The 20,602-nt window shown below is 38.8% G+C and overlaps 3 protein-coding genes across 3 annotated transcripts; 2 read left to right on the forward strand and 1 right to left on the reverse strand.

Moving 5' to 3' along the window:
- Window positions 1-1,141: 1,141 nt before the first annotated feature.
- mrpl9 (mitochondrial ribosomal protein L9) lies at window positions 1,142-4,808 on the forward strand. Its single transcript, XM_022747225.1, has 7 exons — window positions 1,142-1,380; window positions 2,867-3,026; window positions 3,191-3,315; window positions 3,407-3,460; window positions 3,605-3,706; window positions 3,852-3,935; window positions 4,288-4,808. The coding sequence occupies exons 1-7, from the start codon at window positions 1,300-1,302 to the stop codon at window positions 4,603-4,605; spliced, it is 924 nt and encodes a 307-aa protein (XP_022602946.1). The 5' UTR covers window positions 1,142-1,299; the 3' UTR covers window positions 4,606-4,808.
- A 22-nt stretch (window positions 4,809-4,830) lies between these two features.
- prcc (papillary renal cell carcinoma (translocation-associated)) lies at window positions 4,831-11,655 on the reverse strand. Its single transcript, XM_022747224.1, has 7 exons — window positions 10,768-11,655; window positions 10,620-10,667; window positions 9,690-10,178; window positions 9,153-9,248; window positions 8,776-8,922; window positions 8,153-8,218; window positions 4,831-7,190 (listed from the first exon to the last, which is right to left on the reverse strand). Exons 1-7 carry the CDS (start codon window positions 11,077-11,079, stop codon window positions 7,104-7,106), a joined length of 1,245 nt encoding a protein of 414 aa, XP_022602945.1. The 5' UTR covers window positions 11,080-11,655; the 3' UTR covers window positions 4,831-7,103.
- A 1,218-nt stretch (window positions 11,656-12,873) lies between these two features.
- Window positions 12,874-20,164, forward strand: hdgf (heparin binding growth factor). Its single transcript, XM_022747660.1, has 6 exons — window positions 12,874-13,334; window positions 15,549-15,625; window positions 16,097-16,235; window positions 16,737-16,895; window positions 16,987-17,175; window positions 18,300-20,164. Exons 1-6 carry the CDS (start codon window positions 13,248-13,250, stop codon window positions 18,318-18,320), a joined length of 672 nt encoding a protein of 223 aa, XP_022603381.1. The 5' UTR covers window positions 12,874-13,247; the 3' UTR covers window positions 18,321-20,164.
- Window positions 20,165-20,602: the final 438 nt, after the last annotated feature.

Below are 20,602 nucleotides of genomic sequence, written 5' to 3' on the forward strand. Positions count from 1 at the left end.
AGAGAAATACTTAAGATTTGAAAGGAAGACTTGAAGTTTTAAGTTTTAAGGGGCTTTAAAGTTTTTAGGGCAGATTTTAGGGCCAGGATCACCAATATCAATCCCAACATTGATAAAAGCAGCTAATGTACTATTATATAAGGGAGAGAAATATGTTTATATGATCTATGAGGTGAATGCATCATTAATATGCTACTTCTAAATATATTTTAGTCGCCATCAAATAATTTGCCAAGCATGAGGCTGGTCTTACTAAAAATGCATTGTCTAATATATGCTGTTTGTCCCTTGTAGGCACTGTCTGGGTTTATTCTGTATATCCTCCCAGCTACACACCAGGAAAACGGTACTGCCATAAGACACCCTTCCAGTTTGCCTTTGTTGTCACCACCTTGGTGTGGGTGTGTGTGACTCTCCTGTTCACCTGTGGCTGTTGCTTCGGTTTACTGACCTGCTGTAAGACTGTGAGGGCAGGACGCCGCTTGATACCCAACCGCAATACTTTCTATGGTGGGACAGGTTATTTTGAAGAACCCATTGCTAGTGATGTGTAATTTGATGTGTAATGCTCCATGATAAGGCTCATTGGATGCATCCTGGTGCATTTTACGTAACATTTTATTCATGATGTGTGAAAAATGCAATTACAAACTGTTTACTGTGGAACAATAAAAGAAAATAGTTGTCACCACCTTGGTGTGGGTGTGTGTGACTCTCCTGTTCACCTGTGGCTGTTGCTTCGGTTTACTGACCTGCTGTAAGACTGTGAGGGCAGGACGCCGCTTGATACCCAACCGCAATACTTTCTATGGTGGGACAGGTTATTTTGAAGAACCCATTGCTAGTGATGTGTAATTTGATGTGTAATGCTCCATGATAAGGCTCATTGGATGCATCCTGGTGCATTTTACGTAACATTTTATTCATGATGTGTGAAAAACGCAATTACAAACTGTTTACTGTGGAACAATAAAAGAAAATAAAAAAGAAAGAAAGGTGGAGTTATTTTTGATTTAATTGTATTGTTACATCAAGTTTCTAAAGATTATGATATTTTCCAAGCGGGGACTTTCATTTCAGGATTTTTTCGGGACTACTATTGGAGCAGGTGGGGTCCTTTTACGTCACTAAAAACCGACGCTCGTTAGCTTTAGCTAGCATACACGCTGCGGTGACTCGAGCGGTGACCGAGGGATAAATGAATGGTTGTGTTGGCTGTACAGAGACTGTGATAAAAACATTTTAGAAAGTTGTCCGGATAAAACAGTTGAAGGCAGTTGTCTGCGGTGTTGACTGAACATGTGGAGCTCAGGCCGCCGCGTCCTTCAGGATCTGCTCAGCCAGACTGCTGTCAGGAGTTTGTCTCTGACTCCTGCTCAGGTTAGCGTCTCTGCACATTTCAATTAAATATCGCACAGCTGTCACTCTTTAACACTTGCAGTAAATACTAAATTACTACTTATATCTTCGCCAGTGTTACCTTGTTCTTAAAGTTATATAATAAAACCGGAGGACAGAGACTGAACTAAAACAAGGTCTATGCTTCCAAACTCTTCTTCTCTCATTGCATTTATAGTCGTAATATAATATATCTTGCATTATTCATACTTTTTTCTTTATCTTTTATTGTTTTTATATGCAAAATAAAATGGGCTCAGGCAAATATTACAAATTACATTACAAATCAAATGAAATAAATATATATGTATACACACTCAGTTGTCAGTTTATGGGGAACACCTAGCTAAAACGAATGCAGTCTAATACAACAGTCGCGTAATAGATCCTCCTTCATTAAGGACATAATGTTTAGTTTTTGCTGAAACTGTTGAGGTGTTGGTCCGGCTGCATGATCATTCAAAGTTGCGGTTTTTTCTACTGTTGAATTGTACTTATTTGAATTACTTTGACCACCCCATTTATATCAACGAATCTCTGTTTAATGCAATACAGTTCAACAAAAGCACAAACTGCGGCCCCCAATATAATTATACAGTTGAATCAACGGCTCTCTACAACAATTAAAAAAAAAAAAAAGTGTTCGTGTATGTGGTTGTGTTGTGAGTATTAGCAACACACGTGTTGTCAAACTGATGAATATGTTTTCTGAATTTGTTTGTGTTTTGTCTATTTGCATGTGTTTTCTTAAGTTGCGGTGTGTTGAGCTCTCAGGGCCACCGTAATTGACTCTAGGCCTTAATTGATTTGTTAGGACTTGCATACAACTGTATACTCAAAGCTACTAAGGAGATAAATACAGAGGACATTGTACAGACAGATGGATGGATTACCTGGAAAACTGTTAGTGAACAACAGATACATATATTAAAACCAGATGTATTGGTATTATTATAATCAGTATGCCCTAGTCATAGGATTTCATAAAAACCTTTTATTGGCTTGTCAGCATATGAACAGGCTGTTTATTTTATGATCTACAATCTGACTGCATGGATTAATGTGTGTAGTGCTGTCTTCTTTTATTTCCTGTTTTCATTTTACAACATTGGTCTTACATATCCTGAACCAGAAGATCCTAATCTCCTCAAAGGAAGTTAGCATGCATTTACTTTCAGACGGACTGATGTACTTTATCATCTAGTCACAAGCGTTAACTAAATATCACTGGTACTTTTTAGTGCTTAGATTTTGGAACTGGAATTATTGTGATTTTCTTCCCTGCAGTATGTCACCTAATGCAACTTTTAATGTAGTACCAGAATGATTGATGCTGTTTAACAAAAACAACTTTATTAAAATGGGCATATCTGAAACACAACAACAGTAAAGAACCCACAGAATTGACATATACTGAACATCTGCACAGGCTCAGATTTTAATGTCTGGGTGCTTGATGTTTCCACAGAATACAGTGGTGGTGGAGCGATGGTGGCAGGTCCCCTTGTCAAAAGCAGGCAGCCCGCCGAGGCTTCACCCTCGAAGACACAGAATCTACAAGGTGGTTGAAGACACCAAAAACGCTCCCAAGAAGAATATGGAGCTCATTCTGACTCAGACGGTACCAAGTGAGTATCATCAGTGCATTAAACAGATCAAATAAACCTAAATTACTAACTGAAGTGACCCATCATGGATTTATTTAGGGACTTAGAATCAATATAGAGTCAATATATGAAGGGATGATGACCTTGGAGTTTTTTGGGTTTTTTTTCCTGGTTTGTTCTGACAGAGCTCGGTGGGCGAGGAGAGACTGTGTTTGTGAAAAAATCAGTTGCCAGGAACAAGCTGCTGCCCGAAGGTCTCGCTGTATATCCATCACAGGAGAACAAAGCGATGTTTGCTGAGGAGTTAAGAGTGTGTACTGCTTTATAATGTTTGTATTTAGCTGCACATATTAGTCTGCAGAGTTTAGCTATTCATCATTGCCACATTCTTTTACTCACAGCTTCTGCGTGAGGGGAGGCCAGAGGACAGGATTCAAACCCGCACTGGACAACTGGTGAGTGTTCGTCTCCTGAAGATATTTGAAAAGTATTTCACTTTTCAAAGACTGTCTTAATGGCTGGCTCTCAGTCTCAGTGTAAGGAACGACGGACCCAACAGCTGTCAGTTTTTTAACAAAGGTTTCCTGGTGTTTTTACAGACGGTGGAGTTCCTTAAACGCTCCAAGCTGAAGATCAACAAAATGCCCTCTGAAGAATTCCAGCTCACTAAAGAGATCGTTTGCAGACAGATTTTCAGGAAGGTATGTCAATCTCTCTAATCCTCATTTTCCTCTCTATTTCCCATATTATACACGATTCAGTCAAAACACTGAGAAATGTGCTACTTGACATTAAGTAAGTGCTTCTGTAATTGTTTTATTGACTTTAATGAAAACATTTTCTTAGCTGGGAGTTGTTGTTCCACCTCATGCACTGAGTCTTCCATTTGAGCCAATTAAGGACTTGGGTGATTACTGGTGTGAAGTTACGGTAAGAAATGTTTATTTTTCAGTGCATCATATGCATGTAGCTCCAACTTATAGATGCCTTTTTAGTAGTTAAAAACTGATTCGGAACCACTAACAAATAGTTCAAATGTTGCAGATAAGCATTTATTACATGTGGGTGATGCATGTTGCAAGAAATAAAAAAAATGTTATGTCCCTGAAAAATTCTGCAACCTCATAAAACAAAGACTTAATGTTTCCTTGGAGTTTTATTAATTTTTCACCCAGGAAGCACCTGTTTTGTGTCACACCTGACTAAAGCTGCATGGAAGAAAAATAGTGGCAACTTTAGCTGTTCTACCAGAATGCTTATTCTTAATATTTTTATCCTCCAGGTTAATGGAATAAACACAGTTCGCATCCCCTTGTCACTGGTGCCATATGAAGACCAATCTGCAAGGTACCAGCAGCATTTGAAAAGACAAAAGCAGCAGCAGACAGCTTCAGACATTTCAGAGGCCGCTGATGAAGAGGAAGCAGTTGTGAAGGCCGTTTCTGATGCAGCAGTGGAGGCTGGTAAAGACTCTGCGAGTCAAGTTAGTGAAGCTTCAGCCTCGGGAGAAGCTTCTGCCGCTGAGGAAACAACAGCCTCAGCTTCACCGACAACTCAAGACACAACAGCACCACCAAGTGACAGGCCGAAAAAAGATTAAAGGACTCCAAATGAAGACATCCACACAACTACAGTGGATTCTGTTTACCTATAATACACAATACACGCATAGAAACTGTTTGGGTTCAATTATTAAAAGGATTTTCATCCACACAGAAGTCAACACAACCCCTCTCCTGTCACTTAAATCAGTGTATCCTTCTGATGTTTGTCGACATACCATTAAACAATAATGTAGTGATATGTAAGTTGCCTTTTTTTTTTCTAATTTTAGGACCACTGTAAATACAGTGTTATTTGATATGGTGGGAAATAAAAGGTTATGTTTCCTCAGTAGGCTGACCACAATGTTTAGAAAATGCTATGGGAGGAAAATGCAGTGTTGTGTTGGGGAATTATGTTCATCATGTTAATTATAGTGGGATAAACTGATTGTGTTTATTATTTTACTTCATCTGCATCATTGTGATACTAGTTATAATAAAAAAAACTGCCCAGTGGCCTTTAAAGGTACGGAGCCAGGAAAGGAAAAGATTTATTGATCAAGTTTAACTGCACAACACTCATAAACAAAAGAATAAGGTAAACACAAAAAGGTCTTTCCCAGCGTTGCCCAACTAACTTAACATTAGGAGCCCCCCACCCCTCCAATCTGCTCAGGTCAGAGTACCGTGGCATGTCTTACCAATCCTGTGTGTATGTGACTAATGATACATTAAAGAGATTTGCTAATTATAGAGAGCTTTAGAGCAAATGTTCTTTGTACTGTCTTAAGGGAAATCGAGGGTAAGGTGCAACAATAAGAAAAATCCCGAGCTCACAAAGTAACCAGATGAAGCTCTGTAATTTATATTCCTGTCTCTGAGATATATTACACAAGCACTGCAGGTGATCTAAATATAACATTTCAAAGCAATCCTTGGACTGCTAGTATATTTAAGATATGTCTGCCAAACATCAGATTAGGCTTTGAGGCAGATCAGGTTGCGCACGTGTTGGTACAGTGAGCCACTACTGGTACCCAGCCATAGTTTACATGTGGAGCTCTTTGCGAAATCCAATGTATATGAAATAGTGCATGTAGTAGTAAGCTGGCCCATGAATTCACATTGCTACTCTTTAAGAACTAACAGAATACTGATGGAGGGTTTTCAACCTATTGCTTTGATAAAGTAAAAAGGAAAACATGGTAGACTTTACAATGATGTCAACGCCTCCATGAAAAGCCATTAAAAAAAGGCTTCTTTGCAGTGTGGGAGGATTTGAAGCAACACGCACCTTTATGTCTAAAAGACCGAAGATACCTGCGATATTCTCCAGAGCTGGAGAGGGCGGCAGTATTTTGTTTCACTTCTGCACAGTTCATAGCATTTTCCCTTAACAAAAAGTATTCAGCTTATTCAAAACATTCTGGCACACCGGCTGTGGACAAGACATATACACAGATATTCCTGATTCATTATGATGACAGAATTTGCCAAAAACTGGAGCAGGAGAAAGAAATATTGTAAAAGCCTCCTCTCAACCAGCTAAAATAAAACATCAGCTTCACATAAATGCATTCCTCATTTTGGGAATCTCAAGGATCAGGGGCTCATCAATTCAGCAAAGACCCATTATTGGGATTTTTGCGAGATGTACTGAACCTGGAGGATGCACGCTGGATTCAACCAAGTGAAACTGAGGTAAAGTTCTTGTTTAATGATTAAAAAAAATCATATGGTTCTCTAGCCTGATCGTCACTAAAGAACTGAAATGCAGGTTTGGTTCTCTGGCAATTTATCAATAAAAAAAATAATAACCGGGGATAAATAATAATGGCCACTCAGATATGCACTTTTATGAGCAAATGCAACATGTTTGTTTTCCATTATCATTTTTATTTTTCATTACAAAGTTGTTGATTCAACCTATAAATATGATTGTGTGTATGTATGTATGTATGTATATGTGTCAGAGCTTTCTCATGACTCCAGTTCTTTTGTCATTATCAACATTTACTGATATTTGTATGATTGCCAGAGAACCAAGCCTTTTAAATAGGGACGTCACATACATCATTCATTCATTCATACATCAATGTCCACGAACATATGAACAGGAATAACATATTCAAAAGGGGGGAAAAAAAATTGTAATGGCCACTTCAGGGTCACATTACATCCTCTCTGCCACTGACTAACCAAAGGTATCTTAAAAACACCTTTACACTATTATTTATAGTTATAGTGCCAGTTTAGAAAATAAGTGAAATAATGTTTATTCATGATAAACTACAGTCAAAGGAGAGTTTAATGGCTGTAACTGGATTTTCAATGTGGAAGTAACACCTTATCAAACAGTTGACCAAAACAACTATTGAATATTAACAGTTCAACACAAATGCAGGATGGAGGAAAAGAGGAAAAATCTGTATTAAGGTATCTATACTGTTCTTCCCCAAACACAACCTTCCGTTTGTTTGGGAAATCTGGAAAGCTCTACTCTACTTTCTGATGCAGGGTTTGCACATGTCACCAAGAGTCCGCAGCGTGACATTTAGAAACCGTATTTGGCCTGGGTCTGCCGGCGTGATAGCTTGTTATCTGCCCAGCTGTTCTTCAGCTCCAGCTCACGTTCCTTTGCCTGTGTAAGAAGAAATGAAGTAAAATCTTGGTAAGATTTTGCAAAACTAAATGCTGTACAAATAATGCCTTTCAGCAGGGTAAACAAAGATTTAAAAACACACTACTATTTGGTAAATGTAACCAATTTTTCCAAGAAAAAGAGACAACCCAGTGTCTAATCTGTTATTATTAAATTTCACATGCTATAATTTGGAAATGCTTGAGGCCACAGACATAAGGGGAAAACCTGATGAGCCGAAAGCCTGAGTGCACAGACAAATATGAGCTCTGAATGACAACCAGTGCAGCAATGCAAATAATCCCCACCCTGTGTGCTTGTTCAAACACTTACCATCCGAGGTGTATACAAATAAAACATGTTGTGTGATACAACAACACCCAACATTACTCACTGAATAGCCAAATTCTCTGAAAGTTAAACAAGCAAGGTTAAGAGAAATTCATCTACTTTTTAAGCTATAGTTTGATTGCCTTGAAGTTTTTTGCAGCCTACTGTAGAAAAACCGCAGGCATACAGGAGTCAACACAAGGCTTGAGGTTTGCTCTGTACAAACAGGCATGGCAGCCAAAAATATGGAGCTGGATGTGTGCAGACATGTCACAATGAGAATACAGACTCCTGGTATTTTGGTAGAGAAACTCTTGACTTCCACCCTGCTCTGTATCTCCTTAAAAACCTGCTGAAAATTTCCAAATTTTCTAAAACAGTCTTGCAATATGGCTACTCTGACTTTTCACCAGATAATTAACAGGAAAAAAAACACCAACAACTCTGGACAGACAGATAATAAAATTATTTTGGTGGTCCAAGATAAGCTGACCAAAAAGTGCAATTTTAAAAATTAGGTGTAGTCCTTAAAAGGCCCAATCTACATGGAAAAATCAGTGCAGACATGAATACATGATGAAATTTATATAACAGAAATGCAGAAAGTAGAATTTAAGTTTAGCAGCATTCACCTGGTGAATGAGATATGTTATCTGGTGCTTGCGCCGCTGTTGTCCTGTAGGTTGTTCTCCTTTTTTCTGCAGTAAAAAAAGAGAAAAAGTAGCCACAGTTACATTACAACACAAAAGTATTCCTGCTCATAAATAGTTGACAGTCCTGTGTGTGTGCTAGCTTATGTGTCCACCCAGTGAAACCTTCATGCATGTCTTGTTTCTTTGCCTAACTGAAAAAACTCATGTAAGAGATGTGAAAATATTTGGCTTACATGTTTTTTTTTTTTTTTGTTTGTTTTTTTTATATGTTTGACTTTTATATCTTTGGCATGAAATCATTCTTCATCATTCTTGTAACAGCTTAGTAAACATCAAGTCCATTTGCATTTTGTAGTTTGGTAGAAACCTCAAAAGTCAAATTACCAAAGCCATTTCCTTTATGCCTTTACATGTTCCCAGTCTAAACTGGGTGTTAATCAGTAGTAAGCAAAAGTATACAACATCTTGCCCCTGTTCAATGAAACAAGCCTTGTGCAAATGAGCAAAAACATCAACATAAAACTGAAGCAACCTCACACCCAGTCCTGTCAGTTCTGGGCCTGCACATGCAAAACACCCCCATGTGACAGAGATCAGGTCACCTTGCTGAAGGACTGGCGAGTCTGTTTCTCTTCTGTCATGCTCTTGGTCATCCACTGCTGGTTGCCACTGAGCTGGTCATCTCCCTTGATTTCCAGAAACTTCACCTCCTCTTTGCCTCTGTTTCTTTTCCCCTGCAGCCGCATGAACTGAAATAAAGGAAAAAAGGCTCTTTGAGTCACACTGTTGCAGCCCCATTTCACATTTTTCTCAATTAGGGGATGTTTTTGAACTTAAATTGAGGGAATGAAACAGACAAACACAAGCTTAACAACACATCAGATGACAGCTGCAACATTAAAAACAGTTAATGGAAAGTGTGGAGTAGTATGAAATCTACAAAAAAATTATTTGGGGAAAAAGGAGCTCTTCCTCTTACCGCTTCATCATCAAACATGGCAGAGTGGCCAGGCTCTTCAGCCTCCTCCGACAATCCGGGGTTAGGATCTTGGTAATATGACTCATTATAGTATTCCTGCCCAAGTAGAAAAAAATGTTTGTGCTGTCACTCACATGGTGATTGTTCTCTTCAGTATGAATGCTTGAGGATTCAGAGGCTAAGCCTTGTATGTGGCTCTGTAGCCATTAATTGTCTTTATGTTGTATCATTAATGCATGTGACTGTGCGCTTGTGTCTCATTTCCATCCTTGCTGTATATCTGTGGTATGTGAATAGATAATGTGCGAGAGCATGCATGCCTCAGCAGTCATGGTTTCCATGGCTACACTCAGATCTTATCACGAGACAATTCAGCTCTTACTAGAGGACTGGGCCAGCCTTATTTTTTAACAATTCATTTAAATATCTTTATATAGATGTAACACAAGTGGAAAAGAGCGTGTAATCTGAGTACAAAGCCATTCAGATGACAAGTCAGGTCATAAGGTTATAAGAAACTGTATAAATCAAGGTTACCTGAGGGAAAGCTTCTGGGCCTGTCATGGGCTGCTGATATTGAGAATATTGACTTCCCCATGCACCAGCTCCCTCGTGGTTCCCCCCAAAGTCAAGAGGGGCATCTGACTGACCAGGCTCATCAGCAGCTGCAATAGGAGGTGGCTCTGCAGGGGCTCCTGGCTCAGGGTTTAAGCTTGGGATGACTGCAGGGAGGGGCTGGGAGCTTTCACCTAGGGAGAAGTAGTTCTGTGGGGTTATGTCATCCTCATTATCCTGGTCATCAGCGGCTATTTGTCTAGCCAACTGCAGGGCGGCTGACTTTGCTGCAGCTTTGATAGCAGAGGGAGACGCACTAGAACCAAGCAGACCCTGAGCAGGCGTTCCAGGCTTGGGTCCTTTGGGTTCTTGCCGTTTGGTGAGTGCATGAGGAATCAGGGCTCTGTCAGTCTCTTTCACGGTCAGGTTTTTGGGTTGTGGCAGAAGGGCAGCCAGGCCTGAGCCTGCACCCTGAAGGAGACGAGATATGGATGGAAATGGGAAGTGTGAGTTCAGGGAATTACTTTAGCATAATGGAATAGAATAATATATTCTGTGCCACTGGTTTCCTGTCTTTTTATGTATTTAGAACCTTATTAACAGAGTAGAAAAGTTGAGAACAAAATCAGAGGAGAAACAAAAGAGGGAGGTAGAAGAGTTAAATCTAGGCTGGGATGGATACCATATACTGCTCTGTCTGCAGTGTGTGCTAGTGTGACATGCAAAACATTGTGGCTGATAGTTAAACTCCAGTGTTTTATTAGTCACAAACAAACACTTTATAATATTTACAATCCCATAATGTGATTAAGAGAAGGTCAGACATGACAGCTGAATTACTGCTTTATTATCTGGGCTAGAGAGATGAGGGAACATTTTATTCTGTCACTTGGCACAGTAAGATTTTCTCACCTGAGGTTGTAGTTTCTTTTTTGCTGGTTCATCATCATCAGAGTCTGACTATAGACAAGAAATACATAGATTCTGAATTACAACCTGATTACATACCACAGGAGCTGCAATATGTATATGCAAACGGTTGATCTGGCTCAGTACTCACATCGTGTCTCTGGATCTCTGGTACAGTGATCTTGACAGGCTCTGTTCGCTTCCTCGGCTTAGGCAGACTAGAAAGGAAGCCTCCTTTAGATGGTGGAGGATGTAGGTCATCGTTTGACGTGCTGTCCCCAGCTGAAGGGTTTGCTTTTGTCTCCTTTCTTGGTCCATCGTTTCCACCTGCAGATCCTGGCTTTTTAGGAGCAGGCAGGAGAGAGAAGAGCCCTCCTGCGCTGACTTTGCTCTCCGGTGCGGCAGAAGTGGAGGTTTCCTCGGAGTCACTATCATCACTGCTGCCATAGGCGACTAAAGACATGTTTGCTGATGTTATTAAAGATTATTAATCTGCAGTAGCTCGTGGACATGGATAACCACTTCCCCTTGATTTGTTCTCAAGAAGCCGTACTCACTCTGGCTTTCCGAGGATCTGACTTCCACTAAAGGTACGATAAGCTTTGATCAATATAGCCACAGTGATAATGAAATAATTCCAGGTGGAGCTGTAGTATCATGGAAAGCACAGCAGGTTAAAAGAGGCCCTCACAGTGAGCTCATGAAATGAAAGGACTGTCCCAACTTCACAGCGCTAGCTAATGCTAGCTAGGCCGCCGCAGTAAACGATATTAGCTAACCGACCACTTCTTGCTTAGTCAAATTAAATTCGTCACAGAACTGTTATTGCACATCGGTTGATGCAGCGGGTATATTTTTAAACCACAAACCGGCGACTGTAGTGTGGTGTTACGCCAACAAATTCATCTAGTTAGTCCCTAGACTCCATCAAAACATTCGCCTCCATCATTCATGATTGAAAAAACGACAGTTGCGCAGCTTTCTGCGCAGCCATTTCTTATTCGTGTGTTCATTTTGATTTGTTACATAACTTACCGCCCCTAACGGACCGAGTGTGCAACATCAATTTACAGTATGAAAAATGTCTCAGGAACCATTAGGTGAGCTATAATAGAATACACCGACTTTATGTCTTCAGTATTTTTCTTTATTTGCTAGTTTTAACAAATAACACTCTACAACCAAAATTTACACATGGTGGTTATATTATAATCTGATTTTAACCTTTTTAGACTGAACATGTTAATATTTCACTACTTTTAGGACAACTAAATGTCAATCAAAGTTTTTATTTCTGGCAGTGAAGAGAGGGATTTGAAACACCATTTAGACCTACATGTCAGACAAAAGGATACAAACAAAGCAACAAAGGATATATTACAAAAAATATCTTTGAACAGTTAATTGACTAAATATAACACAAAAAATACAATACATTATATTAAGTGATTAAAAACATTATTTTTGGTTTTGGTTTCAATTTTTCTTAGTGTTTCTCCTTATTCTCTTCATTGATACTGTATAGCCAAAAACGTGTATAATATGGCCAAAAGTATGTCTGTTTTGCTTTTATATACTATTCGGCTGTTTTTAATTATTTGGTTTGGGCCAAGCATAAAACTAGATTACTATTTGGGCAAAGGGGATAACTGCCCATGGCCCCAGTGCCTTATGGCAGCGAAATTCCTTGGTTCACTATGTAGTGATTAGTTTGTGGTAATTTGTTGAATTAATAAATATAGACTGATATTGAAATGTTCTGACGCTGCATTTTACTTAATCTTGAGCTCCTGTTGTGTAGTGTCCTCCTGTGTTAATATCCATACAACGTTAGGGAAAATCAAGGGGCTGAATAGGCGCCCACAGTTCATTTTTGCCATGGGGAACTCTAGTGAATTGGGACAGCCATGGCTAGCCCCTTAGTTCCAATTAAATTAGTTCCTATTTAAATTTCTAGGTCCAGGTATTTCTGCGATGTAGAAAACCTGCACATAATTGGAGATTTATTTTCCCCAGATGCATCCTAGCAGGTTCATCCAGCCATGTAAATTAAGTTTTCCTTTAGGTGACAAAAGGTCAATATACTAGAGGAAAGCGTTTGTAAAACTGAATTTCCCTCTCAATCAAACCGCATTCACATCATCAAGTTAATAGCTAATTTAGTGACTGCTCTTCTAAATTTGGTGCTGTTATTTTCTACATGAGAAATTCTCAGTAGGAGTCAACAGGGGCGCTAACTGTGCAACTTCATCAGGTACTGGGGGCGCGTCTGCGGAGGGAAGCGGGTTTCAATTTCAAACCCAAACAGTCCGAGGGACGAGCCAGTGCATTGTGGGATAACGTGTAAACCAGATAGTTACAGCATTTAAGTTGAATTTGTAACGTTATTCAAACACACACCAGAACGGTGTCGCTACCACCGACCGTGGTTACAGTCCACAGGATCCGCGAAAAAAAAGTCGCCTGTCGCGTCTTCGCTCCAGTTTTCCGCGCCTGGTTTATTTGGATGACAAACCGACGCCTGGCTTGTTTGTTGCAGGTGCTGACCAATCCGGATTTTGTATCACATTAAAACTACCACTGTGTTCTAATTACACATATCTGACATAGCAAGCCATTTCTTCAAGAAACATGCCGAGGTCCAACAGGCAAAAGGAATACAAACCTGGAGATCTTGTGTTTGCTAAAATGAAGGGGTACCCACACTGGCCTGCGAGGGTAAGCACACGACGTTAAATATCTTGTTTCCAGCTTTAGGTTTGGTCTTCATTTCAGTCCGTGTGGTAGCCTGCTCCTATCACTTGTTTACCTGTGAGGCCTAACAGTGGTTAGCTACCATGAGTTAGCCTAGCTCGGTCGTGTTAGCTAACGTTGCCCAGCATCCACACACAGCTAGCTCACCGTAGACGGTTGCAAATTTCTTTCGAGTGATTCATCGTGTGGGCAGACACCTCATTACCACGCACGGCTAACTAAATATGAATGTCGTTGCTAGCTGCTCTTTGCCACTAACGCTGCTTTTCATGTGGCGCTTCGGTCTCCAGGGGGGCCTGTTAGGTTAGGCTAATGTTAACTTTGAGCTTAACCGTTAAAAAGAGCAGTTGGGTAACAGAACGTAGGCTGCAAAATAACGGTCATGTCACCCACAACAGTAACGTCTGTGCAGTAGAAAATGTTATTGTAACGTTACAGTTGGGCTAATAACATGAAGCCACACTGTTACTCAGCTATGTGTTAAATTAGTTCTAAGTTTTTTTTTAAATAACTGTTGCATTACAAACTACACATGGCTGCTTGTGTAGCCAAATGCTTTGGTACTTTGTAAACATGACTGCCTGCCTACACTTGTTGTGATAAGTGACAGTGTTTCTGCTCGTACCGTTAAAATCACGTCCATTACGTTAAAATTTGGTCCCGGCTATTAAAAACGGTGGTATAACACCATAACGTAATGTCTGCCCGGTCCATAAACACACAGTAGCCTAACATTGCCGTCAGTCTTTCCTAATCAGTCAGCATGGGAGAAAATGTGAACTTTATAGTCAGTTACACTAAGTTTGCCTCCAAAACGCAGCCTCAATCATATTTTTATGCATACAAAGTGAGAGAAAGGAGGGATAAAAATAATCTAAACAGTTTGCAACTTGCACCACACTGCACTAGAGCCAAAATTACAACGGAAAAATGTGGACATCAAACAACATGCAATCCCTAACCACCACTAGCCTGTGCAGTTGAAAAGGAGTTGAGAGGGAAACACTAGATTGTAGTTTAAGTCATTGTTTCTGTTTCAGCAGCCATTTATGCAGTTAAGTAAGATTTATCACACCTAGCCACACAAAAATTCACCTTTGGTTTATTAAAAGTGCCTCTAAATAAAAACTAATGAATACCTGTTATTGCCCCTAATAATGACTTGTCTGTCAGCATTGGTTTGTGCCTCTTCCCTCCTTTTTCTTAGTCTTATCAGCTGTGCCTCATCTCAGCAGGCTACAGGCCCTGCCCCACCTATCCTGACACAGTGGCCCTATCTGGGAATGCCAAAAGGCCTGTCTGGCAGGAGGTCTGGCAGAGGCAAACGGACGCCACGCTTAGCCATCATAATAGTGCTTTCCTGTGCCTCCATGTCTCTGTAAAACACAACAAATACTTGCAGAGTGGTGGAGCCAAAACAGTGCACTGCAAGGATGTTAAACATGAGAAGGAAGCTCAGTGACCCCTGCTCTCACTAGGCTCATCAGGAGTTAGATTAGAGGGGATTTTACAGTAGCCATTATGAGCTCATCAAGCTAAGATAACTCCATTATGTTGCATGATTCTCCAGTCATATGAGATTAATTTAGTATTAAAAGCCCAAATGTTAATTTGTTAGTAAATTTACACAAAGTGAATGGTCAATAATTTTAAAAATCAAAACTTTAGTCATGTATCAAGTAAAACTGCCAAATATTTTCTGGTTCAACCTGCTCAAATGTGAGGATTTGCTGCTTTTCAGTCTTTTATTGTTATAAATAAAAGAAATTTTGGGGCTTTGGCCTGTTGGTCTAACAAAACAAGCAATGTGACAATGTTACCTTGAACTCTCACAACTTGTGCCTTTTCTAAGCCTTTCTTCACTATAGGAAAAAGAGAATCAACAGGTTAATCAATAAAGAAAATAATCCATTCAGGCTGATCCTCAGGAATGGCATTTGGATCCATATTTGAGCTCTGAATGCGTTTTTCAAATGTAGATTTTTAAGTTGTAACATCATTCAGAATATAAGTGACTGTCTTTCATATGACACTGATCTTGAGGACCTGTGTTCGTTAGTATCAGAATCTACTTTTGAGTTAGTGTTTTACTTCATTATCATTTTACTACCTAAAAAAACTGAGGATTTTTGGTTTGATCAGCATCCTTTTTTAACAGGCTACATTCTTAATTCACAGATTGATGAATTACCTGAAGGAGCAGTGAAGTCGCCCTCAAACAAATACCAGGTGTTCTTTTTTGGAACACATGAGACGTGAGTATTTTAATTAATTAACATTATTGACTTTATTCAAAGTGGAGCCTAAATTATGCCAGATACTTGAAGCATTTGAAAAAATTAGATATCTTACTTGAACTAATTCTTGCCTCTTTGCAACTACTAGACACATTGTCATTAAATTCCATATAGATATACATGGTTTCCGGAAAATTATTTTTAACAACTTCGATGACTCTGTGACCACTCTTCAACAATGTCAGATCTAAATTTCCCTTAATCACCTTATTGTCCCAGATAAGTTATCTTAAACTGGTCATTATTGTCTGTGATAAATTTATGTAGCTCAAGCTCATGTAGCTGAATCGACTAATTATTTTAATCATTAGAATATATAGTGAGGAAATGTAATGTGTTGCCATCTGTCCAAATGCACACAAATTGTGTGGTTGACTGGATGGGTGTACATATTTAGAAAATAATGAGAGTAATGTTTGACCACTATAGGGCATTCCTGGGGGCAAAGGATTTGTTCCCGTATGATGAATGTAAGGAGAAGTTTGGAAAAGCAAACAAGAGGAAGGGCTTTGCTGAGGGACTCTGGGAGATCGAGAACAACCCCACCGTCACACATGAAGGTTACGAGGTAGGTTAATTCTTAGGATACATGCCCAATGTTTTTTCTACTGTACTGTGAGCACATAACAAGATCCTTAAGGATAATCAAGCATTGAGGTTAAGTGAAGGAAAAACAAATGGCTTGTTTAGCCAAAAAGCCCGAAACTTGCAGCCAAGCCAAGCACATTAGTGCACTGATGGACAAGTAGCCATCAAGTGGCCATCAAAGCCAGGGAAGAATTACTGCAAGCTAGAAAGATGGATTTGCAAGAATGCAAATGGAAAGACTTCAACATGTTTGTTAGACCTCTAGGATACACACATCATTTTGGTGTGAACACTGAATATAATCAGAACTTTTGTTTGTTTACAAGAAAACTCCAGAGTGTACAATGATGATTTCCACAAAAATCTTTATGTCGGTATGACATGTCTTCTTTGAGTGTTCAACCAGTTTTTGTCTTGAAACACTTGTGGGTCCAGTCTTTGTTTTCTTTTCTTACACTAATATTTAAATCTCTGCCTTTAGTCATCAAAGAAAGACAATGCATCAGAAGGAGCAGGGGATACAGGTAGTTCGGAGAAAGCAGATGCTGAGGGCAGTAGTGATGAGGATGAAGGGGCCCTGGTCATCGACGAGAAGAACGAGAGGGGAGGAACCAAACGAAAAGCAGAGGAGTCCACAGAGGTGAGCTTTGAGCCTGTCAGTCATACACAGTCCAAGTAGAGAGCTTCATATTCAGTGCATTGTCTCTGACACCTCCTCAAATCTTTGGTAGGCATCTCCCAAGCGGCCGAAGGATACAGGAGTGGAAGGTGACTCTAAAGTAGAGAGCAACAAGTCTAACACAGAGGCCAAGCTCAACGATGTGGCTGGACCCAAGGCAACTGCTCCCTCCTCGCAGAGCGAGTCAAAGCCAGAGGCCCAGGAAAATGCTCCAGCAGGAGGCCAATTAACAGCAGATAAGGTGAGACTTAGTCAAGTCAAATTTTTTTTAAAGTGCCAATTCACAACAGAAGTTATCTCAAGGCACTTTTCAAATAGACCAGGACCTTTGAAAACTTGGTGCAAAAAAACCATTACCATCTATTAATCTAATTATACGATGACCCTACTTACAATAAAACACCACTTTTCCAATATCTCTTTTTGGAAAAATACTTTCTGAAGATACAAAACACTTTCAGACTAGCCTCCAAGATACCAACAGAGAGTCCTTTTGTAAAAGTAAAGTAAAACATGAAATACTTCCATTGAACTGGAACATAAATCCCACATTTGTGCAGCTTCTCTCTTAGTCACACACTCTCTGGTCAGGCTCTTAGAAGCGGTCAGTAAGGACATCAGGCGATGCTTTCGATTTGTTTTCCCTCATCAGGAATTTCCTCTGTGACAGATAAACATGTTAGACTGAGCTAATGGAACACTTCAGGGATGATTAACTCGCATTATAAACATACGTGAAGACACTTGCTAGCCTAGCTACATTAAGGCTACAAACAACCCATCATGCAACGCTTTATGAGCTGCTGTTATGCTGGTACTCTCCATTCTAAAAGAATAAGTGCTGTAGTAGATATCTAGGTATATAGTCCTCAAATATAATACAACCCCACTTTTTGAAGCATTATTTTCAGAAATAAAAAGTATTATATTTCTGCTAGTTTAAGTACTTTGATCTAATAGTTGTTTGGAAATCAAATCCAGAAGTGAAAATGGTAAAATGTCATGACTGAAGGATTATTTGATTTTGGCTCTTTGTTACATAACAGTTTCTTGAATCGTGACCAATCCACCAGTCTTGTAGCTGGAAACTTCCCACAAGCACTTGGATGCACCAACACTGCAACTTTTTAAAAAGTTATAACCTGTTTCAATGTTTTTTTTTTTAATTTTCACTGAAAACAAAACACATCTAAAAAACCATGGTTTTAAAAAATAAACTGCTAATTATATAGCTATTTAAGGACCATACAAAAATACATTGTGAAAATTTATATGTATAAAATGTATTTACTCTTTGAGATATTTAATGAACCTCATTGAAATTGTAATAATTTCTCTAATTGCTTTCACCTTTTCTCCCTGCAGCCTGTGACAGATAGTGCTTAACATCAACTCAGAAGAAAACCAAGAACCTTTGACGCTTCTCTCTGGAATTTAGGCATCAACATGGTTACCTGCAGGATGCCAGATTTCAGCTGTTTCATTAATAGGAGAATTAAAAAAAAAAAAAAAACTTAAGTGTTTGTATTAAGAGACAAACAAATCCTCATTTGCCATTTTTGGGATATCATATATCCCAGAAACAAAAAGTTTGCTAATCTGATTTCAAACAATTGAACTGAGCACTTTAAGGCTCATTTATAAATGGGATTTTGGTGTGTATATATTTTTTATTTCTAAGTGCAATTACATAATTACAAAGACTAAATGCTAGGTGTCAAAACATTTTTTCAGTTTAGAGGGAATAAACACTGAATATATAGTAAATTAAATAAAAATAAAAACATTTTAAACAAAAAAATTACATTTATTTGACAAAGGCTCCGATTTAAGGGTTTTAAAACGTAGATATTGTACAGGAACAAGAACAAATTTTCACCCATGATCTCAGCTTTAGTTTATAAATTACATGTTTTACTTCCGTTTGTTTCACCTAGCCTCTCAGCTTCATCTAAATCTTTTATTCACTTGTTGGTTATATGAGTTGCACTTTCAGAACTTTTTTTTTTCACTGCCCCATTAATTATCGACTAGTTTATTATGATGTTTTTATGCAACACAGGTTTTGTTGCATTGTAGTATGCTTCATTGCAGGTGACCAAATTATGTGATTAATTGCACAGGATCCCACATGTAGCCTACGTGGCTTTTGAACGTATTGAATATGTAAACCCCATTTGAGAAGAACTATTTTAGGATTTAAACATTTAGTTTGCAAACCCCTCTGTAACTTTCTGTAACTGATGATGTGCATTATTGAAAGCAGAAAGACATTCCTGAATGTTGTTGTGTCCGAGCTCGGTCTTGAAACTTTTCAAGTCAAGGTGGCATTTTTGAGGGGAAAAAATGAATAGTCACCACTTTTTCTGGGGAAATGATCTGGCAAACTCTTTCAAAATCCATCAACTCAACTCTCAGTTTCATGTTATTATAATTTCCTACTTAGCTCACATTAATGCTGCCATTGCTTGATACTGGAGATGTAATTGTGAAGAACACTTGTATTCAGTAATTGGTTGTACCAAATGTTTTTTTTCCAGCTCTGAAATGTATTGCTGACATTGTTAATACCAACATTTGATCTACACAAATTGTGTTTTTTGAAAGTAATTGAATTTAGAAAGAATCTACAGTGAACAATCTGTAAATTTTAAGTTTCTGACTTTTTGGTTTCTTACCCTCCTAACTGGAATACGAGTCTGTTTTACTTCAATGGTCTTATCATTTTGGCTGTGAAACAAAGTTGTGATGTTTTAAAGATGTGTTTTATTCGAACATTTGTTTTGACATGTTGGTCAATATGTGGTGTTGTTATTTTACACTATTTGTAATTTTTAAGGTTCAAGTTTTTTTTAAATACTTGGCCTTTTTCACCATGTTACTTGGATGTCCTAGTCATTGCTTCAGTGTTCTGTATTTGGCAACAGGAGCCCACAGTTTATCAAATTTTGAACCTAAGGGAAATCATAGCTCTTAAAAGTGAAAATATTTCTGGCTGTTGGGTCTAAGATGGCCACCTTCCTATCACCACACCACTGATTTCAAAATGCAAAAAGCTCAAGTGCCCCTCTCAGATCTGTAGTTAATTCCAAGGGTATAATTTGGTATTCAAGTGTAATTCTTGGTTTAGCTTTCTGTGTTACTTTCGGAAGCTGCCATTCATCTTAATCTGCTGCTTGGTTTACTATTGTAGTTGCCAGTCCATTTAATAAATCTGTTGATTACAAAAACCCATGTTTCCAGTTTCATGTTTACAGCCAATAAACTCTGTTTATTGTAGATTATTCACTTCCTCAGACTGGAAATCACCTAAAGAAATCAGATCTTAGTCACTGTATTCTGTTTTACCAACAGAGTTGTCTGCTGTTAATTTTCTCTTTTTTTTTTAAATCACCCTCTTGAGTCATACAGCACTTACTAAACCACATTGTTGAGACTCCCTGGCTCACAACTCAAGTGTCAAGCAGGTGGGAAATCTACTGTTCAAACCAACCAAACCTAATTTATCATTTCACATCCCATTTTTCACTCTGTTACAAATGCATGAAACTAACAATGGCACCTTTTTGTATGTGTGTGTATGCACTTGTCATAAATAATTTGCTCCCAAGAGAGGCTTGCAGCACAGTTTTGGGCTTCAGGCTGTGATAGTTGAACTAGTTTTGGTG

This window comes from Seriola dumerili, unplaced genomic scaffold (assembly GCF_002260705.1).
Source record: "Seriola dumerili isolate Sdu_G_001 unplaced genomic scaffold, Sdu_1.0 BDQW01000110.1, whole genome shotgun sequence".
Classification (NCBI taxonomy): Eukaryota; Metazoa; Chordata; class Actinopteri; order Carangiformes; family Carangidae; genus Seriola; species Seriola dumerili.